The sequence below is a fragment of the Pseudomyrmex gracilis genome, unplaced genomic scaffold (assembly GCF_002006095.1).
Source record: "Pseudomyrmex gracilis isolate BER0280 unplaced genomic scaffold, ASM200609v1 scaffold_117, whole genome shotgun sequence".
Lineage (NCBI taxonomy): Eukaryota > Metazoa > Arthropoda > Insecta > Hymenoptera > Formicidae > Pseudomyrmex > Pseudomyrmex gracilis.
Genome location: NW_018020701.1, coordinates 110,910 through 131,966, shown reverse-complemented (window position 1 = coordinate 131,966; position 21,057 = coordinate 110,910). Strand labels below are relative to the sequence as shown.

At 43.8% G+C, this 21,057-nt stretch overlaps 1 protein-coding gene across 4 annotated transcripts; it reads right to left on the bottom strand.

Annotated features, from left to right (window-relative positions):
- Positions 1 to 2,115: 2,115 nt before the first annotated feature.
- On the bottom strand, positions 2,116 to 17,979 carry LOC109856399. Of its 4 annotated transcripts, none has more exons than XM_020431645.1 (9): positions 17,743 to 17,979; positions 17,121 to 17,558; positions 15,584 to 15,751; positions 13,407 to 13,591; positions 11,945 to 12,183; positions 11,308 to 11,586; positions 5,360 to 5,702; positions 4,429 to 4,708; positions 2,116 to 4,285 (listed from the first exon to the last, which is right to left on the bottom strand). In XM_020431645.1, the coding sequence occupies exons 3-9, from the start codon at positions 15,743 to 15,745 to the stop codon at positions 4,064 to 4,066; spliced, it is 1,710 nt and encodes a 569-aa protein (XP_020287234.1). In that variant the 5' UTR covers positions 15,746 to 15,751; positions 17,121 to 17,558; positions 17,743 to 17,979; the 3' UTR covers positions 2,116 to 4,063. The 4 variants fall into 4 exon arrangements, with proteins under 4 accessions (XP_020287234.1, XP_020287233.1, XP_020287232.1 ...); XM_020431644.1 differs by having other exon boundaries at positions 17,321 to 17,558; XM_020431643.1 differs by lacking the exons at positions 17,121 to 17,558; positions 17,743 to 17,979 and adding an exon at positions 16,899 to 17,109.
- Between the last annotated feature and the right edge of the window lie 3,078 nt (positions 17,980 to 21,057).

Sequence of the window (21,057 nt, the reverse complement as noted above, 5' to 3'; positions counted from 1 at the left end):
TCTCTCTCTCTCTCTCTCTCTCTCTCTCTCTCTCTCTCTCTCTCTCTGTCTCAAGTAGAAGATGAATAATTTATCCTCACGTATATTTATGCAGCAATTCCGTAGGAGCGAATTCTGAAGATATATTCCCGTGTTCTTTTCCTATTGTAGTTTTTTTTTTTTTTTTTGTTTTATCCAACGGACGCGAGGTGTGTCCCCCTCTGAGCAGTAACTCGCGTCTCTGAACGTAGAAAGTGCGGCAACGCAACGGTAATCGAATTTCTGAATTACATTACGCGGCGCGTGTGAATATCCCGTCGCGCGAGAAAAGACGACGCACTCAGATTCTTGGACCGTCTCACCCGGTATACGTTGCTCCTCTCCAGGGATAGAGCAGCGTTCCGCGCGATCGCGGAGCTCATCAAGTGGGAAAAACGAGACAGCGACAATTCCACGCGTCTTAATCTCGGGTCTTATACCTTTGCGAAACTGCAACCGAGATTACGGCTTGCGAAACTTCATTCTTACGACGAGGGAAAATTGCGCGTTCTTAGGTTGTGATGTACGGACTAATGGAAAAAGCGATGAAGAACAGAGACGAGACACAATTTGGGAATTTTACTTAAATATTGTTTTTTTTTTTTTTTTCAATATTTTGCGTATATCTTGCGAGAAGAAAAGACTTTCACGAAATTACAAACACCTCTGCAAGCACCTGTTGCAATTTTCTCCGCGATGTGTATTATTAATTTATTCTATTCACTTCGCACTGCATTCGAGCAATTTCTCCTTTTAACGCCACCACTGAAAGTCGATACGCGTGTATCTAGTTGTATATCGTCTGTCAATTTGTTTTCCATGTCGTCTCATCGATCAAAAATGTTATTAGAAAGGGACGAACGCGATTGAAATTGTATTTGCGCCAGTTAGCAACTATCTGAAAGACGATAAATAATATAAAATTTCAAATATTTTATTTTACTCTTATTATATACGTGTGTATTAAATTAGACGAAACAATGATTAATCATACTTACAAATTGCTGGTGTGTCCTCCGTATATAATCTTACGACGAAGAATTATAGATCTTAGACCGGTGATTTCAATTCGTTTTATAGCTTTCTATTCATTTGTTGCTCGTTAAAGAATCGCAAATATTGAAACAAAACTAAAAAAAAAAAAAAAACACTGTCCGCTTCGTGTTCCGTGTTCTAATCCGTGAAAGTAATTTATTATACCGATCAGTCGTGTGTGAAAAATACATCTTTCTAAGCTTGAGTGAAGTACCGGTATTTCTCATCTCGATAAACGCTCTCTCGATGCGATCTGTCAATTGATCTCTTCGATAAACGTTTCAAACGCATTTGGAATTATCTCAATTAATTCGTCCATGTCTGCCGAAAATTCTTTCAGTGTTTAATTGTTTTGTACAAAATTATTATTATCCGTGTGCAACGATTTTTGTTCGCGTATATATACTTCGGATTTTTCAACATCGTTGCCGATGTAAATTTGCGTTGCGTTCTGCGCAACCGACGTGCTGCGGGGAACAGTCCGACGAAATGTAACACGAGGCCTGAGGCCTCTTCCTCGAAACCCGGAGAGAGATCGGTCCTTGCGCCATGCTCGCGTGTGACAGGTACTACCCGTCTGGTTTTCACCACGCACATCTCGGTCTTGTATAAGCGCGCGCCGCGCTCGTCGCAAGATTATCCGGAATTCATCTTATTACCGCGTAACTGAAATTTCTCGCTTAGTTATGCAACCGCTAATATTGCCGCGAGAGTGTGGTCGCGAAATGAATTAAACGGAGATTCTTAATTTTATGCGCGCACACGTTGGCTTGCGAAACAAGAACAATTTACATGACGAGAAATGAGAATGTATTATCTTACCACATAAGATGAGAGAGAAAAATACTATAGAGAGAGAGAGAGAGAAATTTAATTTAATTCTTTTTTTGTATTGTGTAAAAAGTGTTTTTTGCCATTTAACAAATAACGTTATTTGATCAAAACGACATGATTTTCACAGCGCGATTTATTGAGGATAATATTTCTATTGGTGTAAAACGAGCGAAACAATTTTTTTATATAAATATTAACAAATCTGCATAGTTTGAATATATACAAATTTGAACAAAAGCACATATAGTCAGTGAAATACAATGCCTTCTTGGATAAATTTCATTTCTAAATTTATTTATTTTTTTTTTTAATCTATTCTCAATTAACATTGTATATTCTCCGCCACGTGTTACACAGGGAACAAATAAAAAGTACGAGAACTTGTTGTTACAATTATTATTACGATACTGTTATATTATCGATATTATTGTTATTATCATTATTATTATTATTGTATTGTTAGTCTGGCATCTGACGCATAACAATTATAGTAATCGGAATATCGTTAAAAAATTCGATTTGTTTCTTCTTCATCAGTATCATATCTCGTCAACGAGGTCAAGTTCCAGTTCGTAACACTCGATAACAACGATACGCAAAAGTCATATGTAAGTGAAAATTCATCGAAAATGCGATACACATACAAAGCTTCTTTCACATTACATACATGTACACTCTTCTATTGATCGACATTGACTGTTCAGTGGCACAATGTGTGGGTGAATAAAATCATCCGTGTAATTATATCATTGCACATCTATCAACAATGAATTTTCTTTCAATCAAAACGCGCCACGGACGGAAAGAAAGGAGAGTGAACAAACAATTTCAGTAACTCTGTTGCAAGTGATATCGTATTTTTCAATAACGGTCAAGTTGCACGTCGCAGCAAACTTTTTGCACGCGAGCAGCCAAAAGAAAATAATATATTGTTACGTTGTCCTGCGACTCCCTGCGACGATTTTCTTCTTTATGCAACGCAATGTAGCGAACAGATAAGATGTCGACAAAAGAAAATTCTCTGACGGAGAGCAGAAGATCAATCCGACGAAACCACGCGATGCTGGAAATCGTCCGCACACGAAACTAAAAGCCGCGCGTATCAGTGAAATAACGAGCCGGGGAAACAATTATATTCGAGACAAGCCTCGATGCCGAACGTACAAATGCCAGGCATATGGACTAACAATTCACATGTGCCAGGAAATTGATAAGTAAAACTAATAAATCTTCTTATCTCCGGAAGAGAAGTTTTTAGAACAAAGAAACGAAGGATGCGAGCTCTCGCAAGACACTGAATTTTGACTCACAATCAAAAATTCTCTGGATTTAGCCTTTTTTTGCCACGAGTCGGTCACACACACACACACACACGTACGTCGACACATTCATCTGCCAAGGACCATCAGAGGCTCTAAACACGTACACACCCACACATACATACATACATCTTTTCCGGTCTTTAAGTGATGACCCGCCGTCTTTGTAAATTTCGCGTCCCACGTGACACTCTCTCTCAGCCACCACGAACGTCAACTAAAATATGTATATTAACTAATTTTAACGCGCGAATAAATATTTTTCGTAACTAACTCTTCTTCAAAGGACATCAACTTTTCACATTCCCATTCTCAACGATCCTCACTAAGGTCCCGTCCTTAGTCCGTAGAGCAAACGCTTCAGACTTAAAAAGGAGACCACATCGAGTGAGGCTTCATGGGACTGAATAACATCGGCGCGTGCCGTTGACCCGTCCGTGAATATAAACAATCTCGCTCGACTCTCGCACACAGCTGGATTCCCGTTTTCTCTGTGCCAAGCATCGTACAAATACGTCCAGCTGTTGCGTGTCACCCATAGCCCGTATCTATGGGCCAGGATGTAACAATATTAACGTCAATTAAAAAATGCTTTTTCCCGTTAGCGTTCTCGAGTCAAAAAAAAAAAAAAAAAAGAAAGAAAAGAGAAAAAAAAATACATATCGCACTCCTCGATCTCTCCTTTCTCTTCCCTCGTTATATTACACGAAGGCGGAATAAAGACCGTTAATCGTGAAACACACTGAACGGTCAAGGCGACGACGGAGGTATGAATAATACGATATAACGCGATATGTGTGTCAGTTAATTAAATAATTCATCAGTTAACAAGCTACTAACGCATCGCTACTCATGCATCAGTAGGGATGAAGCGCGGCTAGACCTAATCTCGGCGGCTCGGCGTAGCTGTGACGATATCTACCGGGTGTCGGGATCATCTCCAACGGCGGTCTGGCACTTTCGCGATCTAATCCGGGATATCTCTCGTGCTCGGACAACTCCTGATAGGTCGTGCTTCTCGTTCGCAGCTTCTCCCGCAGTTCCCGCGAATGCTGCGTGCGTTCTCGAAACTCTCGCACCTGTTTGACGAACACAAACACACACACACACACACACGCAGATCGTGATAAGTTTATGTATTTTATATATTCGCATTTGTAGATTTTTTTTTTTTATATATTTGTGTTTTTTGAGCGTGAAAGACATTCAAACGGGCGCTTACGTCTCTCTGATCGACGGGATTCTTCTGCTCTCTGAAATCCCTGCCGGTCGCCGGATTCTCGTAGAAGCTTCTCGGTCGTGGCCGCGATGTCTCCGGTTCGGGTAAACGCTTGATCACGTAATTGTCAGTTCTGGGTCGCGGTTTGCCCTTGTAGACGTTTTCACGATCCATCGCGTCGGACTGATTGCGTCTGATCACGTCGTGCGAGGACATCGGGTTCATCCCCGTTGAGTAATGGCGACCGGATCGATCATCCTGAATTTGTCTGGCGGACTCCGCTCTGTAAAATGTAAAACAAAAAATCTGATTTAATTTGCTTAATATTAAATTGAGATTTCTTCTGATAAGACTGCGAGAACACAATATTTGAAGAAACAGAAAAACTTTCTGTTAAAAAAACCACTTCCGTGAGTGAGCACGCGAGATATCGATGCTAACTGCGACTTCCACGAATAACCAAACGTATCTTTGTACCTTCATAAATCTCTCTCGCGGGAACGCGGTTGATCGGTGAAAATATTCGAAACCCGTTCGAGCGTGGAAAGCTGAGCGAAACCATGTACGTGCAAAGCGAATATAGAAAAAAAAAAAAAAATAAATAAAGCGCGCGAAAAGCGCGCGACAACGATCGATGTCTCACGTTCAGATCCCCCCCCTGGGCTGATACTCTCGACATCGACTCGACATTCTGACTTTTACTCGCAATCGATTCGCGCGAGCACACGTGAACTAGAACGCGATCGGATTGAATACCGCGAACAAATACGGAAAAACGCAACAAGAGTTTCTTTTTTTTATCGAAAGACTTAAATCTCTCCAACCGCGTTGTCCTTTCGCCGAAACACATATTTGAACATTATCCGAAGAGAAGTCAGTCGGTACGTTCCTCAAATTTCTAAACAGTCGAAAGTAGCATCCGCGAAAGTAGTACCTGTGAACAGAATGATGCTCGATGTCTTTCTGCCGTGAAAGAACGGGTCTGGCGATGGCCTCCCTCTCCATTGCCCTAAACATCTCCTTTGCATCTTGGAACCTTTCTCTGGGACTGGTCACCTCGTTGGGATTGACCCTAGGTTGGTATTGAGGACTCGGCGATCGCTGTCTAAATTCCGCGGCTCGTCGATTCCTGTTGCAGCTCGGCGAAACGCCTCTGTTCGCTTGATTGGGCAGTCGTTCGGGGCTACGCGGTAATCGCGGCAACGTAAGACTCGACGTGGCCGTTTCCACATCGGGCAGATAGTCGTTCTCCTCGTTCGGCACACCCCAATCGTCGTCTATAAACAATAAAAAAAATCCCGTGTTAAGTTAATCGCTAATTGCGCTTATCTATATAGAATTACGTTGTTTCTTTCATCTTCCCGTCAATTAACAATTTTATTTCGCCTTCGCGATATAAACATCTTTCGAGCGAGGATGGAAAATCGGTCGGCAAGTTAAGTCTCGCGAAATCTGGTATCCCCGATGATGAGGTCAGGGAGATTTAAAGAGCAGTAGCGGACAGCGAGAGGGCGGCGAGAAGGGGGAGCGCAGATGAGAGACTTCTCTCGAAGGAGACACGAGAGGCTGAGAGGTCGCCTCGGGCTGTGGGCCGAGAATGCGGAACTTTATTCCGCACGTACAAGCGGCCTCCCACGAGGTCGACTCACGCACGAATTTACGTGATTCGGTCGCCGTCTCTCTTTCCATCTCTCATCATCATCGTCGTCGTCCGCACGACTGTCATTATCCGTAAAACAACGACGACACACGAGGAGCGACGTTCTCTCGTGGCCCGAAACGCGGAAACGCAGAAGACACGTTGCGTCTTTTGCGCAACAACAATCCGCCGTAAAACGACGGAGGCGGATAGTGGTATCATCGTTACTGTATTAGGCAAGAATCGAAGGGTGAAGTCAATCGAGCCGGGAAGACGGGGGGGGGGGGGAATCCCCCCTTTTTTGGTGTCGTCGCTAAATTTTACGTCACTCGCTTGCCGGCCAGTTTTCAAACCGCCACGATACGACACAATGTGCAATTATAACTGTTGGTCAATTAAAAGCGTGCGCATGTTACGTTTATCGCGTATGCGTATTAATTTTCTGCAACCGGTTCTAGATTCTTGTCTATCGCATTTTCACGATACCGATAATTTTCGCGACTCAGCGACGTACGTAACGGTACTTCGTCGAGATGTTGAAAAAAAAAAAAAAAAAAAAACCCGCGCACAATAAAGCATCGTTGACCGCGTAATTGATTGGCGCTGTAATCTAGGTGATAGATAAACACCGATAGATAAACCGAGATTATCTTTATCTAATAAACGATAGCGCAGTTCCGCGCGAAATACGATTGATTGATAAATACACGAAACTACGCGCACAAATAGCGACAGTAGTGTCACATTGTTGTTGTCGTTTGCAAGTTTTTTATCTCTTTTGGAAAAGCAAACGCTGGCTCGTTATTGGTTTGTGCGACAGCTCGCCGAAGACACTAATAAGAAAAAATATTTCAATCCGATAAATTGCTTATCTCTCCGCTTCGAGAGACTTATCATCCCTCGTACGTCACGAGTCGGAGCGAAGGCTCTGACCCGTCGTCCTGCACGCGACCTTCGAAGGGACGGCGGGACAGTGTGTGCCCTGTCGTCGGTATCGGGCGGATTGAAGAGTCTAATTGGTTCCCCAATCGAAGCAAGCGCGGGGGAGAGTTCGCGGAGCTCTCCCCGAAACGCGCATGGAAGGCACACCGTGAGGGTTTTAGCCGGTACGAGTCCGGCACTATCCTCGGCTCTCCTCCGGGACTGAGGGTGTCCATGAGGATTTCCCCCACGTAAAAAAAAAAAATACAGAAATGAGGAAGTGTGAAGATAAAACACGCAAAAACGCTCAAGTGTCACGTCGATTTGCACGAGATTCCTGGTAGGAATCTAATGAGGCGCCGTTCACACACACACACACACGCGCGCGCGCGATATAGAAGTGGAAAAATCGTCGCGGTCCAACATCTGTTACGTCTTCTTTAATTGCACGCAACATATAAACGTGACAGAAGGAGGATTTCCGTGTGTCCCGCATCTCGACTTTTTATCCCGGTCAATCGATAAAATTTGATAAAAAAAAACACACACACACTTGATACCGAGTAACTAACTCATTATTTCCTTTTCTATTTGCATACAAGTAATAATCAAAGAAATAATTGAATTAACGGCTGAAAGGATAACGAGGTATACTCTCTGTTCATACTCTCGCATCAAGATTCAAGTCTCAACAAAAAGTAAGACGCAAATTTTTTTTTATCCACCAATCTGAGTTGAGTTTACGAGTAGATAATGGTAGATAATAGCGGGCAAACGCGGTTTTAACTTCCGTACGAAATCTGGTTGCCGAGCGACAAATCAGCTGGTTTTTTTGCGGCTGTGTGTGAGGAGGACACACACCAGCTGAGATACACGTATGTCCTCGGTCGTAGACCGACGTGGTACCTGCCGCTGACACGGCGACGTGTCCTAACGGTATATTTCTCTTCCACTGTAACAGGTGCTTGATACAGTCTCTCTCGCGTGCGAGAAGCGCCGAAGAAGCCCGGGAGCACATATTCACCACGCGGCGGAGTGATATGCGACGGAGGTGTGTGTCGTATCTTCTTTTTTTTTTCTCCTCTCCTCTTTCATCTCTCGAAATTTATTCAGCTACGCTATATGGGTCAGTCGTCCGTTAAAAAAAACACGTTTCTCGCAAGGCACGCCCCAGAAGAGACGAAGAGGATCGCTCGAGTTCCTCCTCGACGATTCGATGGTCCGCGTATAATATCGTATAATACGCATCGCGTGCGTGCATACACTTAATACGCATCGTTGCGCTCCGTCTGTTGCTTTATCGGAACGCCGCTTTGTACGAAAGATAAGTAGGATGAATTTTCGCGTTCGAAAAAAAAAAAAAAAAAGAATCTCGAGCGCTAATAGAGCATTCGTGCCGAACGTTGTGTTTCTCTATTATTGCGGCCTCCTTTTCGAGACATTAAAAAAAAAAAAGAAAAACCAATCAGAAAAAATTCTATCGCAAATATAAATTTCCTCTAATTGAACTTGCGAGTATGGTTGCGTTTAGAAATCTCTTCGTCGATTATCGGCGGTTACGGTTGTGTGTCTGCGGTCCGTTTCTACGGACAGTTTCAGACCGCAGATTATTTCGACGGTGCAGAATCGTGAATGAAAGCTTATATACAGACACAGAAGGGATGTACAATTGCGCGCGGAGAAAACGACCGTGAGCCTCGTTGATTTGCGAGACGTGATTTTTTTTTTTTTTTCAGCGTGACGCGATCTGCGGCTTTTCCGCGCTGGATATTTTTTTTTTTAACTTTCGACAACAATGTTTGATGATTTCGCGTTGTTTTTCCTCTCGCACGGACGCGCGCGCGTCGCGCGAGCCGATTGAATCGCGCGAAACAAACGCGCGGAGAGATTTTCGCGAGGATTGAACGGCTGGCGAAAGTGAGGTGGATGTGACTTTTATTCGCGAAGAGGAATTCCTATCCGCGCGCCTATCCACGACAAATCAGATTCTCGATTCCGCATTCGGCGCGACACGTGTTTTTTTGACGCGGGGTGAAAAGAATAAGAAGGGGGGGAAAAAAAGCGAGCGCGCTTATGCGAACGCGATCCGAAGACGACAACGATTTTTCGTAGTTACTATACCGGCAACTGGGTTACGAGGTCGCTCGGTGTGTCCGTCACTGCCCAGTTTTCTACGAGAGCCGATAAGATTCGAGCCGCGCGCGGCACGCACGGCCACCTGCGTGCGAGTAGAAAGCGCCCAAATTTTTGTTGTCGCACCGACACAAGTACCGACATAAATCTCCGCTCGCGGAGAATCATTTCCGCTTTCGTGCCATCGGAATGCGAGAAACGAACAGCTCGGTTGGAGTATCGTTATCTCCGAGAATACGGCACACGTTTTTCCACACACGTTTTCACTCAATTAACAAAGCGATTCGTCAAAATCGATTTCGCCCGATCTCGATATATGTAGGGTACGTGATATTGATAAGCGTCCGAAAACGCGACGCGTCCGGATAGCATCACATTGCTGTTGTCGCGTTGACAAGTTTCATTTCATTTTTCAGAAGTACGGTATCCCACGCGATCATCTCGCTTCACCTCAACTGCTGCTCGGCACTCGCCAGATAAATTCGTTGCGATTTATTTCTGCGACAAATATGACCGACGGCGGAAAGGAAATTTTCGAGCAACATTGGAGCCATCGATGCCGCAAGTGGCTGCACTTTGACGAGCTGTCGCTCAAACGTGCCGATAACGAGCCGGCGTTCGACATTTGGTCTACCCATGAAACTCTGTCAACGACAAGTCTCTCATCTATTGAGTTGTTTCGGATATTCATCAATACGCCCCTACTCGCTCGGAAAAAAATGATTATTGAGCGCGCGATCGTTTCCTGAGACGGACTCCGCGAAAAGAAGAAGAAGAAGCAGCGAAGAGACTTTCACTTTCATGCGGCGCCCAGCATCGGCTTGCGTTATCGCTTAACCGGCGTAATGATGCGTCCAGTCAATAACGCCGCGCGAGATTATTCTCTATAAAAACTTTCTATTTTGCAAGTGCATCCGCGGAGCATTACGTAACAACGGTGCGATATTTTTTTTCAAGCGCAATTGTTGAAAAAAAAAGCGACGCGTTTACGCAATTCCAATCTTTTTCTTTTTCGATCAATTTCTCTCTCTTTCTCTCTCTCTCTCTCTCTCTCTTTCTATCTATCTATCTATTTATCTATCTATCTATCTCTCTATCTCTCTGATTGTCAACGTCCAAGATTTTACGATGCGCAAGGGACTGTCTTGCGGCACGAATTAAACAAGTTGTTCAACTTTCAGGATATTACAGCTATCACGTTTAACACAAGCCGTACTTTTGAATAAATTTAATTAACCACATACACACACACTTACGTATGCAAATTCAACGATAACCTTGTGACAAGTGTGTCATTATAACTCTATCGCGAGCGAATTAGAAGTTTCGAGATAATCCATGTTTACGTCCTGGAAACCCATTTTCGCGCCCATGTAATAACCCACGCAACACGATGTTGTACGAGTTCCACGAGATATTGGCCAATAATAATACGCAGAATTTCTATGAGCCGCACGCGAGAACGTAATACTCGGCGGCGAGTTTCACACTCGCTTGGATGCAATTGTCACGCTTGCAAACAATTTTACGCACGCTCTTCGCAGAACGGAGGAGAGACTTTCTTGTCTGAAATGGGATGTTGCATCGTAACATTGACGCAACTGACTGAGCCGCGAAAATACCACTCTCGGATTTCACGTTGCAACGACCCACTTCCTAACGCCCAATTTCATACACGTGCTTGTTGTCTAGCGCCAATGTAAATTTGCAGACGCGTCGCACAGAGAGATAAATTTGATTACTTTTTTTTTCTTCTCGAACGAGATTTGATATTTAGATAACAATTATTTTTTAATTGTTATCTAAAATTATTTATTATTAAGAATTTACATATTAAATTACTTCATATTATTTATATTTTTTTTATATTTACTTAATTAAAATATATTAAATTTATATATTTTTTTTATATAATTTATATATGTTTATTTGTACATGTAGTGAGTTATAGTTTTTTTTTTTGTTTTTTATATATCAAACATAAAATAAAGATTTGATAATTGAATTAAAAAAAAAGACAGAAAAAAATTAATATTATAATTGTTGATGACGTAGCAAAATTGCATATTCTAAAAATAGAGTTTTATAATAAATTGTAATGATCTAAAATGTTAATTCTTACAAAAACAGATTTGATTACAGTGAAAATTGTTTAAAGAGATTTCCAAACTGTGACGGAAATTGCTCACCGGAAGAGGAGTCTCTGGACGGTCTGGACGGTCTTGGGCCGAGAGGATGATGTGACTGATAAGGCGGTGGTGTTGCCGCGCTGTCGGAACCGATGCCGCTGCTGGCCGCGCTCCTCGTGCCACCCCTGTCTACGAGCGAACTGCCACCCACGATCGTCTCGTTCAGGCAACGTCTGAACTCGATGCCGGCCAAATTGCCGCGATGTCTGTGCACGGTGTCGTAGTCGCGCGGCGGCAACAATATCGGACCTACGTCATTCGCACCGGAATTACCTCTGCCTGAAACATAATTGTCCGCTCGTATCTTTACGCTGCCTTGACACGTTTTCGCTAATAATGTGGACGTTTAAAGCGCTTGTTTTCTCGCGCGAGGAAACTAAAATTAGCGAGAGAACGGCGTGTGGACGACAAATAAAAAAAAATCTGCAGAGATTCCAAGTTTCTGTAGTTCGTTTTTTTTTCTTATGTTTATTTTTTATATTTTTTATATATTTTTTTTAACTCGATGTGTCATTTTCTTTTGGAATGTTATTGTGCTGTTTTTTGTTTCGAATATTATTTTCGTCGCTTTTCTCGACGCGCATAAATATATCTCACGCAGCGAAGGATTAAACGAGATACTGAAGAAGACATTCACCTAATTTCGCCCGCAGCTCGGCGGCCAGAGACTCGTAAATCGACGTGGTTTGGACCGGATCGTGTCTGAGCTCGCCGCTGCCTTCGGAGGATTCGGATTCTCTGGTACTCCGGCCGTCGCTGCCTAGATTGCTGCGGATTCTGCTTTCGTTCGCCGTGACCCTGGCCAAATTGTCGGTGTGTGACGCCAGCGCTTTCAACTGGCCGCCCAACAATTCGGCGGTCTCGACCGAATCACATCTGAAAATAAACGAAAGTCAAGAGGAAAAATAGAGACGATATTATTGTTCTTCTTCAATTCTCAGACAAAAAAAAAACAACAAAACCATACTAAAGATGAGATCCAGCTTCGCGTTGCATCTAAAACAAAATAATCTTTCACAAATCATCCCCGTACGATGCAGAATAGATCATGTGTAAACAAATTCAACGTGTAAACAATTAAAATCATAAATATAAATGAACAAATTCGAGATACATCGTACGTTGTACAATTTCCGCGCGTAACACGAGAGACGTGCGAGATCGGACGGATCTCATTTGCGAAAATCATCACGTGGCACGTAGTATAAATGTATCGCACGCCGATGTAAACTCGCGATAAGCATAATTCCTGTGAGAAAAATATCCCGGCCGATTCTTCTTCATTTAGGTCGTCAGTAGCAAAGTTCACCGCGGAGGGAAGGGGAGGGAAGAGGGAAGGAGAATGTAATTGTAATATTCATCTCTCTCTCTCTCTCTCTCTCGAACTTTCTATACTACAAAATATTCTTTAACGGGACTCATTGAGCATACCAGAGAGATCGCGCGCGCCTTCGCGTTTTCTTCTTGTTGAAAACAATCGCGCCCGGTGTCGATCCTCGCGTACAGAGAACACGCGTTCATAAAAATCCTCGTCGTCTTTCTCTCCGCGGGCCTCGCGCACGAAGTAGACCTCAACCCCATAGAAAGAGAGAGAGAGAGAGAGAGAGAGAGAGAGAGAGAGAGAGAGAGACCTCTTGTAAGCTTCGGAAACTGTTGCTTCTCGAAACGCGCGTGCCAATTATCATACCATTGTGGAGTAGATCGTTGAACTAATAGCCTCGATAATTTGCAATTTAATGACAAGGTTGCTCCGAATGCTTTGTATCGCTCGCGACGATATAACGGCCGATATGCGAACGCATATCGTCAGCCGCGGGATTATTGAAGATCATTAGCGATCCGTTGTTAAAGCGGTTAATTAAAAAAAAAAAAAAAAGAAGCAAGTCGCGAGATCGGGTGAGATCGAGCCGAACAGACGCTCAATTTTACCGATTTTCCCAAGCTTCCCAATTTCCCGGGCTTTTTCTAATTTACAAACAGCCGGACTGGTGTGTTTCGCAGTCACTTTCTGTTGCGTCGCACTTTGAAAATTCTGCATCTTTCTTATTAGATCAATAAATAATTACTGAGTGAACTTCATCGTGTTACGCCACACTGACCTGTACGCGTGCACGTGCACGGGATTGTTGGTGGCCGGATTCGGCAGGAGCAGAGTCGCGGCCACGATGTCCTCTCGTTGCACGGCCGCGAGCACCGCGTGACCCGGCACCAAGTGTTTCACCGCCGATCTCGTCGAGCCGCCCGGGTGAACCGTCTGTATAATCTTCAGACCTTTGTTGCTCACCTATCAAACACAAGACCACACTTTGTTCGCTGAGCGTTTCTTTGCGCAAATCGCGACTTTGTTTCCATATTCTCTCGCGAATGCGCGAGAATGCGCGCGTTCTATCGTTGGAATCGACGTAAAGTAAATGAGGTAAAACATAGATACGCGTCACGTGTGTGTGTGTGTGTGTGCACGTGTGTCACGAGATAAAATAAAATTTACTGCTTTTTGGAATCTCATCAATGTGCAAGCAAACAGCGACGTTCGCACGTCACAAGTGCTAATTAAATTTGCATATTTTTTCTTGACTCATTAAAATTTTAACTCTCTCGATTGCCTTGTTCTTTATCTCGCACACACATCCCGGCGCGCACACGCTTCGTCCTTGTAACGTAAGAGAGTAATACCGTGCGCGAGCAACAGATATACGCGAGAAGGCGTGCGCGTCTTCTTATTCTCGTAAGATGTGTTTTCCTTCTCCCTACAATGTGTTCCACTTGGCGAAAACACTTAATTACCGGCGCTGTCGATCATCGCGACGATTCGAATCGCTGAAACTCACGAGAGACCGGTTATGGATATCTTCCACCCACGTACGTGTCTTTCCCGCACATCGTTGCGTTGTTACGCCAGCAATTATATAAATTGATTGAGCGGTCCTCATTTCGTAACGCGTTTTTTTTTTTTTTTATTTTCGGCACGCGGCAAAAATTATGAGAGCGTGTAAAAACTAAAAGACGGGTGAGCGAAATGTTTTAATTTTTTATATATTCGATTTACACGAGAGGTGCACACCTGCAACACAGAAGTTCGCGAATTCCGTGCGGATTCACAATTGAGAAAATTAAAATTTGCTCGATTGTCGCAAGTTTGTTCTCTATGCAAAATCTTCCGTTCACCGAACAACGTCGATTTGGTGTTTTAAAAGGACGAAGCTAATAAAAAAAAAAAAAAAAAAAAATCGCCAATAATTCGCAAAGAACCTCTCATTTGACACAGTTGCGATTCAATCAATTTTCTCGTATTGTTTTAGCGTTAGAACGCTCGAGAGTTCAACGTGACTTATTATTGCATCACGCACGTACACTGCGACAACAAAATGCGATTTCCTTCACGAGCAAAGGATATCCATTTTCAGACGCCACTTGATATGCGGCGGCAACTACAACGCGCCACGTGCTCCGTTTAACGGTCGCGAAACAGTTTTGGCATTGTAAATTTTATTTTCTCTTTTCCCTATCGAACAAGCGTATCGATTAAAACCGCGCGCCGCGCGCTCGTTTCTTCGCACGATTCGGGTCAATGAGATAAATCCTATTAGCATGTGAAAACAAATTATTCGGGTCAACGAAATAATATATATTATTCGAGCAATTAATGCGAATCGAAAATACAATCGAAATACAATCGAAACATTTTTTCCCGCGCGCTAGTCTTCGACGAAGAAATGGTTCACGTCTTAAAACGCATTATGCGGATTAACACACGAGGCGCGTGAGAACACGTTGCTCTTCCTCCGCGAGATGTATCGCGAACGCGCGTTCCATCGAGGTTAATGCATTTCTCTCTCTTTCTCTCTCTCTCTCTCTCTCTCTCTTGAGGTTCCACGATTACCGAAAATTCTCACGTCCTCAAAATGCGCTAAAACGTCTCCAAATCGCTCGTCACAACTCGCTCGTTTCGCCGCAAACCCCGATCGGAATAAAATACGAGATAATCATTTTGAAAACTGGTGGTAGCAAGGGCGAGTCGGAATTTGCGACCGAATAAAGGTCGTAATTTCTCCATCTTTACGTTTTTTTCTCCAATGATCGCCTCGCCCCGCTTTTTGGCGAACATGTAAAAAACAAGAGAAAGATAAGAGAAAGAGAGAGAAAAAGAAAAAACTATGATGTTATATACACGTCGGCGCGAAAGGTCCGATTGGCCGGTTGCGGCTTAATTCGTTTCCGCAACATTTTCGGCGCGCACCGTCGAAACCGGATTTCTCCGCCTGATGGTACCGCTCACCTGCAGCGTGACCTTGAAAGGCTCTTGAAGTCGCTCCCGCTCCAGCAGGTAAGCTATGGCACTGGGCATCGCGTCCACCCCTTTGGCCTCTCGTGCGCCGAGATACCAGACGTAATAGAAACTCTTCTTGACATCCTTGCCGCTCCTCAGGCGTAAGGCCATCACTCGCTGTGTTTCACGAAACATAACAAAAAACAACGAACGAATTTTTTTATTATTCCATTATCTCGGTTAAGGACTCGTCGCGATGAAAACGGGTTAAAGAACGGTCGAGGAGCGGTGAATGCGCGCGCGCGCGCACGCCGGGACGCTGGACGATCCGTTATTGTATAGATGTCTTTGACATTTAATCGACGCTCGTTAGATGAACGCTTGATGACGCGCTTACGTTAACACCGTGAATGATAAAAACGTTTTCGAGCGACGAACGTGAGAGAGAAGTCTCGAGTGGTGAGGTTTCTCTAATGCGCCGTGAAAGTCGCGGCAATTCCAAAAGATAAAACATCGAAACAAATAGTTAGCGATAATGTGTTCGCGCGCGCGGAAGTGTCCGTCGTAACAGCGGAACTTGCCGGATAGTGTTACGACCGCACGGGAACGCAAACAGATACTATTTCCTGTATGATTTTTACTTAATCATACACTCCGTCGTACGCAAAAAAAAAAAAAAAAAAAAAAAATAACGTCGATTTTCCGTGATGCAGACTTTTACCGTGTCTTGTGCGCGCGCGAGGAGGAGCGCGCGAGCAAGCGCTTGTCGGTTCATCCACTTCCTCAATTACTTTCACGCTTAAACCCGTTTTAACGTTATCCATCTCGCGGCGAATCGTTTCCCACTGATATCTGAACGACGACGACGACGACGACGATGTTTTACAACAAAAATATCCGAGACGAGAGAATGAAAGCGCGTATGCCGATCTGTCGCGAATAAATCAGTAACGATTAACCGCGCGCGCGGTTCCCAAAACGAGACCGCAAGAGGTGTTTTGTATTATCGGAGCAATTTGTTCGCCGCTGCGTTTTTCAAATTCAAATTGCGCTTATCTGATTGTTTTTAATTACGCGTCCGCGATCATCGCACGTTCTTCATCCACTTGACTTGCGCGCGTCGAATTTTAAATATCGATTTTCATACGAGCGATTACATTATCTCAGAAAACACAACAAGTCAATCGACGCGAAAGGGATGAGATATTGTTTAAATTCCTCTACGATAAAAAAAAAAAAACATAATAAATTAATTTTCACACTGACATGCACAATACATGTTGCATCGATATATGCATACAGAGAGCATATTTTTATTTCTTACTGTCATTGTTTCTCAGCTGAGAAGAATTCCCGTTTCACTTGAGAGAAGTGAAAAAAAAAAAAAAAAAAAATACTGTATTTCGCTCGCTATAATATCGAGATATTTAAGGATACTCCGTCGCCAAGGATCGGTTGAAAGTTGGTAGCCCTACCGAAGACCTTAGCAGTCCCTGCTACGGGGAAACACTGGGGGGGCTCTATGCTATGTGTATCGCCGCTTTACCTGTATATATATATATGTATATATATATATATATATATGTCGGAGGTCCTTGCCTCGCGTCTTTCGCAGCTATCCTTGACGAAACTCCGCGAAATACCGACGCGATTTTTCGGTTTCTCGCAAAACCGTGGCGTCCCGCGCACCTCGTCACATGCACACTGAACCGCGCGCGCGCGCGTACGCGAACACGATATGCACACCTGTAACTCGCGGCCCCGTCTGACAGCTGCGGGAACCTAACCACTTTTCCACGCACGGGCCCCGTAGAGTAATCGTTGCTCCGTTCTGAGGAGTGACGCTCGCTGATCTGAACACCGGGAACGGAACGGAACGGAACGGGGGAGGGGACTTACGGCCCCGGCAGAGCGGGGCCCTCGGCTTGGCTCGAGATGCGAAATCGGTCTTCTCCGAGGCCTCTCGGCTCAGCTCGCCGACTCCCTGCCAGTGTTCACAGTTTTGGCTCTCTTACAACATGTTAAAGCAATGGAGGGAATGCGCACAACAGCAACGAGTTCTAACTTCATGAACTCGCTGCTGTTGTGCGCATCCCTTCCACCCCTTCGGCATGCTGTAAGAAAGCCAAAACTGTTAACGCTGTTCCCTGTGCGCACCGAGAACGCACCGAAAGTCATTTTGTGCGTGTATCGATATGCCGAATTCCACAAGATGATCGCGCACGAGATAGAGAGAGAGAGAGAGAGAGAGAGAGAAAAAGAACGCGAGAGGGAAAAAGAAAGAGAAAAACACTGAGGAGAACAACGAAGAGAGGGAGTAATGATCGGAGATTCAGCCGCGGGGGCCTTACGGAGGCCTTTATGGCGACCTCTCACGCTTGCTCCGAAGGCCTCCGACGATCTTCTTTGCCCTTTCTCCTCCGCTTCTCTTTTATCTCCCTTTCCCCGTTTCCCTCTTTCTCTATCCGACCGCCACACCTTCTCGAGGATCGACTTCTCGAGATCGACTCGGTAACTTGCGCGTTCCGCGGCTCGAAAAGAGAAAGAGAGAGGCTCAGCGCGAGAGACTTTTCTAACCAGCGTCCAGCGGACAGATCCCGTCCTGAATTTGTATCTCGGGCCCCTATCATCTCTCTCTCTCCGTTTCTAAAAGAGAGAGGAACGGGTCTTTCCTTCTCTCTTCCTCTCGCCCACTCCTTTCCCTCTTTCTAATGTAAACCTTCCGACGACGTCCCTCCCGACGGGTTTATCTACCTGCCTGCGTCTATCTCATGTTTTTTTTCCGCACATGTTTTATTCCACCTGGCCTCTCTTTGGGCCTCTCTTCGTCGCATCAATATATACCAGCAAAATATATATATAGCAATATTTTATCGAGTATATATTGTCTTAATCTTCTCGTCTTCAAAATCTTGTCCACTTCTCGTTTTCCTCTTTTTTTTTTTTTTTTTTGTTTTGCTTTCGTCGCTGCGCCTCCACCAAAAAACTCACAGGGAAAAAAAGACAGAGATTGTTTCCTTCCTCTACATCTTGCGTTCGTATTTAAACGCCACTTGTATGAAGTTCGTATGTGGACACCGTTTGTGTATGAAGCTCGTCCGATGCTGTAACTTCTCTACAGGGTGTTACGATTAATGATTTTCAAGCAGACTGGTTGCCTCTTTTCTCCACAATGAATAAAATTGTATTGCGCATACAACATGTTCCAATCTTGCAAAATAATGTTTTCCGCAATGTTTCAACGATTGTTTCGTGGTCGTAACAATCTGTTCATAGAAAAATCTCTCTTTTCTTTTACATTTCTTCGACTATGCAAGAAAGCAACAACAGTTGCAAAAAATTCTACGATCTCCCAGTGCACACGTAAAAAAAAAAACTCGTCGTAAAACGAATTTTTTACTCTTCCTCGAAACAGGAAGTTTGCTATCTCTCGAAGCGACGCGACGCTCGCGTCACCGAGGGAAGTTCAATCTAATCAAAGTAACGGCTTGCGGAGATTTGCCGGACAATAAGAGAGACTCGTGTGGGGAAATGAATTTGCACTAACTTAACATAAATTATCCCGGCGGGGGGGGGGGGAAAGAGTGTGCTTAATCGCGAGACTATATGACAAGAAAGATACCGGCGGCGTATATACCGGAAGAAATTAGCGCGGCGATATTGTTAAACGTCGCGAGAAAGTGCATCGTCGTCGAAAATGGAATTCGCGCGCGGCGAACGAACGAAATAATCGCTAGCTCGGTGTGTACGCGACGTAATAATAATAACATCTCTTAAAATTACACGATTTCTTTTTGGAAGTGAGTTCTAATTGAAAGTCAAACGTTGTTCTCACAAAAAATCACTATATGCGTTTAAAGATTCGTCGAACGAGCTTATGACTGACTATTGCAGAAAAACAAATTGCAATAACGCGACTATAATGCGCTCGTTGCGTATTATATCTCTTGTAGAGAGAGAATACAGAGCTGCTTTTTTGTGGGAATAACGGAAATAATACGTCACTGTCAAACAATAAAATTACCGATGTCGATGTTGTTTCACTGCGATTTGCGTGCAGAGCGGAACTCAATTTTCGATCTTACGCAGCGCGGATAATAGTGGGGAGTGGTATTAGTCAAGCCTGAATTATAAACCTTGAGAATTCCTCCTGCGTGATTAAATGTGGATTGAAATTTTTCTATCGCGTCGCGACGAACCGAGCACCGCGTATAGAAAGTTGCGTTGTGACGTAATGCAAAATTATTGAATACCATTAGCGAGATGTATTGAGGATACAAGGTAACGTTGTTTTTTTTATATATATATATTATTCCGAAATAATATTTTGGCTCTGTTTTTAAGTAGAACACGAATTAGCAACACAATTCTGGAGCACGATGCTCAAAATCAAAATATCAATTTGTAGAATTATTTTGTAAAAATGTTATAAATAATATGCGCGCGCGCGTTTGTCAAACGCATGTGGAATCTGGTAGAATACCTGTGACAGGTTTGCTATTGAATTGCAAACTCAAGAAAGTAATGTCGCATAAGTAACATTAAGACTCACCCTCAGCCCTGACATTTTGCCGCTCGTGCGAGATCACCAGTTTGACTTTGCATTATTCCTGTTAACACACCTACGACATAAATTTCTTATTTTACTTTCCCTTAGTATGTAATAGCCGTTACAAAAAAACTAGATTAGATATAATTGTATTCCGCAGTGTTAAAAAAAAAACAAAAATAGATTTGAAAAGAAATCAGAAACGCGAGCGAAGATGCTGACATTTTGGCTAAGCACTGAAATAATAAAAAAGAAACATGATTGTTTGGTGTATTACAAACGCACATAATTTCTGTCTACAAGCACAACACAGTCGCGCGCTACGCGCACGCTATTGTTATTTTTATTTAACGTGTTGTCAGTGAACACAACCTGTCACCGCGATGACAGATAGTATATACGTCTTATAAACCATATATATAATACACATATGAGAAATGTCAAAAATAACGCATGAAAATCAAACTCAAAAAATAGTGAGAGAGAGAAGTGGAAAAACAACACGTGACTAAAGTCAGGGAAAAGGGTAAAAAAGAGACTATTATATATATTATATGTAATATTTTATATCTATATATAATACACACACATACGCATATATGTGTATATATATATATATATATACCGTAATCACATGACCAAAGTCAGTAACACCGCCGCGGTCGCGCGGCTGAGGTCAGTGACTTCACCGCAGTCGCGCGACCGAGGTCATTGACCCCGCCGCGGTCGCGCGACCGAGGTCAGTGACCCCCCTTCGCCAAGGCCGCGCGCCCGCGGTCAGTGACCCTCCCTCACCAAGGCCGCGCGGCCGAGGTCAGTGACCCCGCCAAGGCCGCGCGGCTGAGGTCAATGACCCCGTCAAGGCCGCGCGGTCGAGGTCAGTGACATTACTCTGTAGTATGTATATAATACATATAATACAATATAAAGTATA

Bases quoted from the DNA above. Each gene is read 5' to 3' on its own strand.
- LOC109856399 (XM_020431642.1), bottom strand. From the start codon at position 15,769: ATGTTTCGTGAAACACAGCGAGTGATGGCCTTACGCCTGAGGAGCGGC. The intron at 5,703-11,307 runs GTGAGCAATTTC...TATTGTTTATAG, and splicing joins GTCCAGAGACTCCTCTTCCG to ACGACGATTGGGGTGTGCCG. The intron at 4,709-5,359 runs GTACTACTTTCG...TACATTTTACAG, and splicing joins GAGCATCATTCTGTTCACAG to AGCGGAGTCCGCCAGACAAA.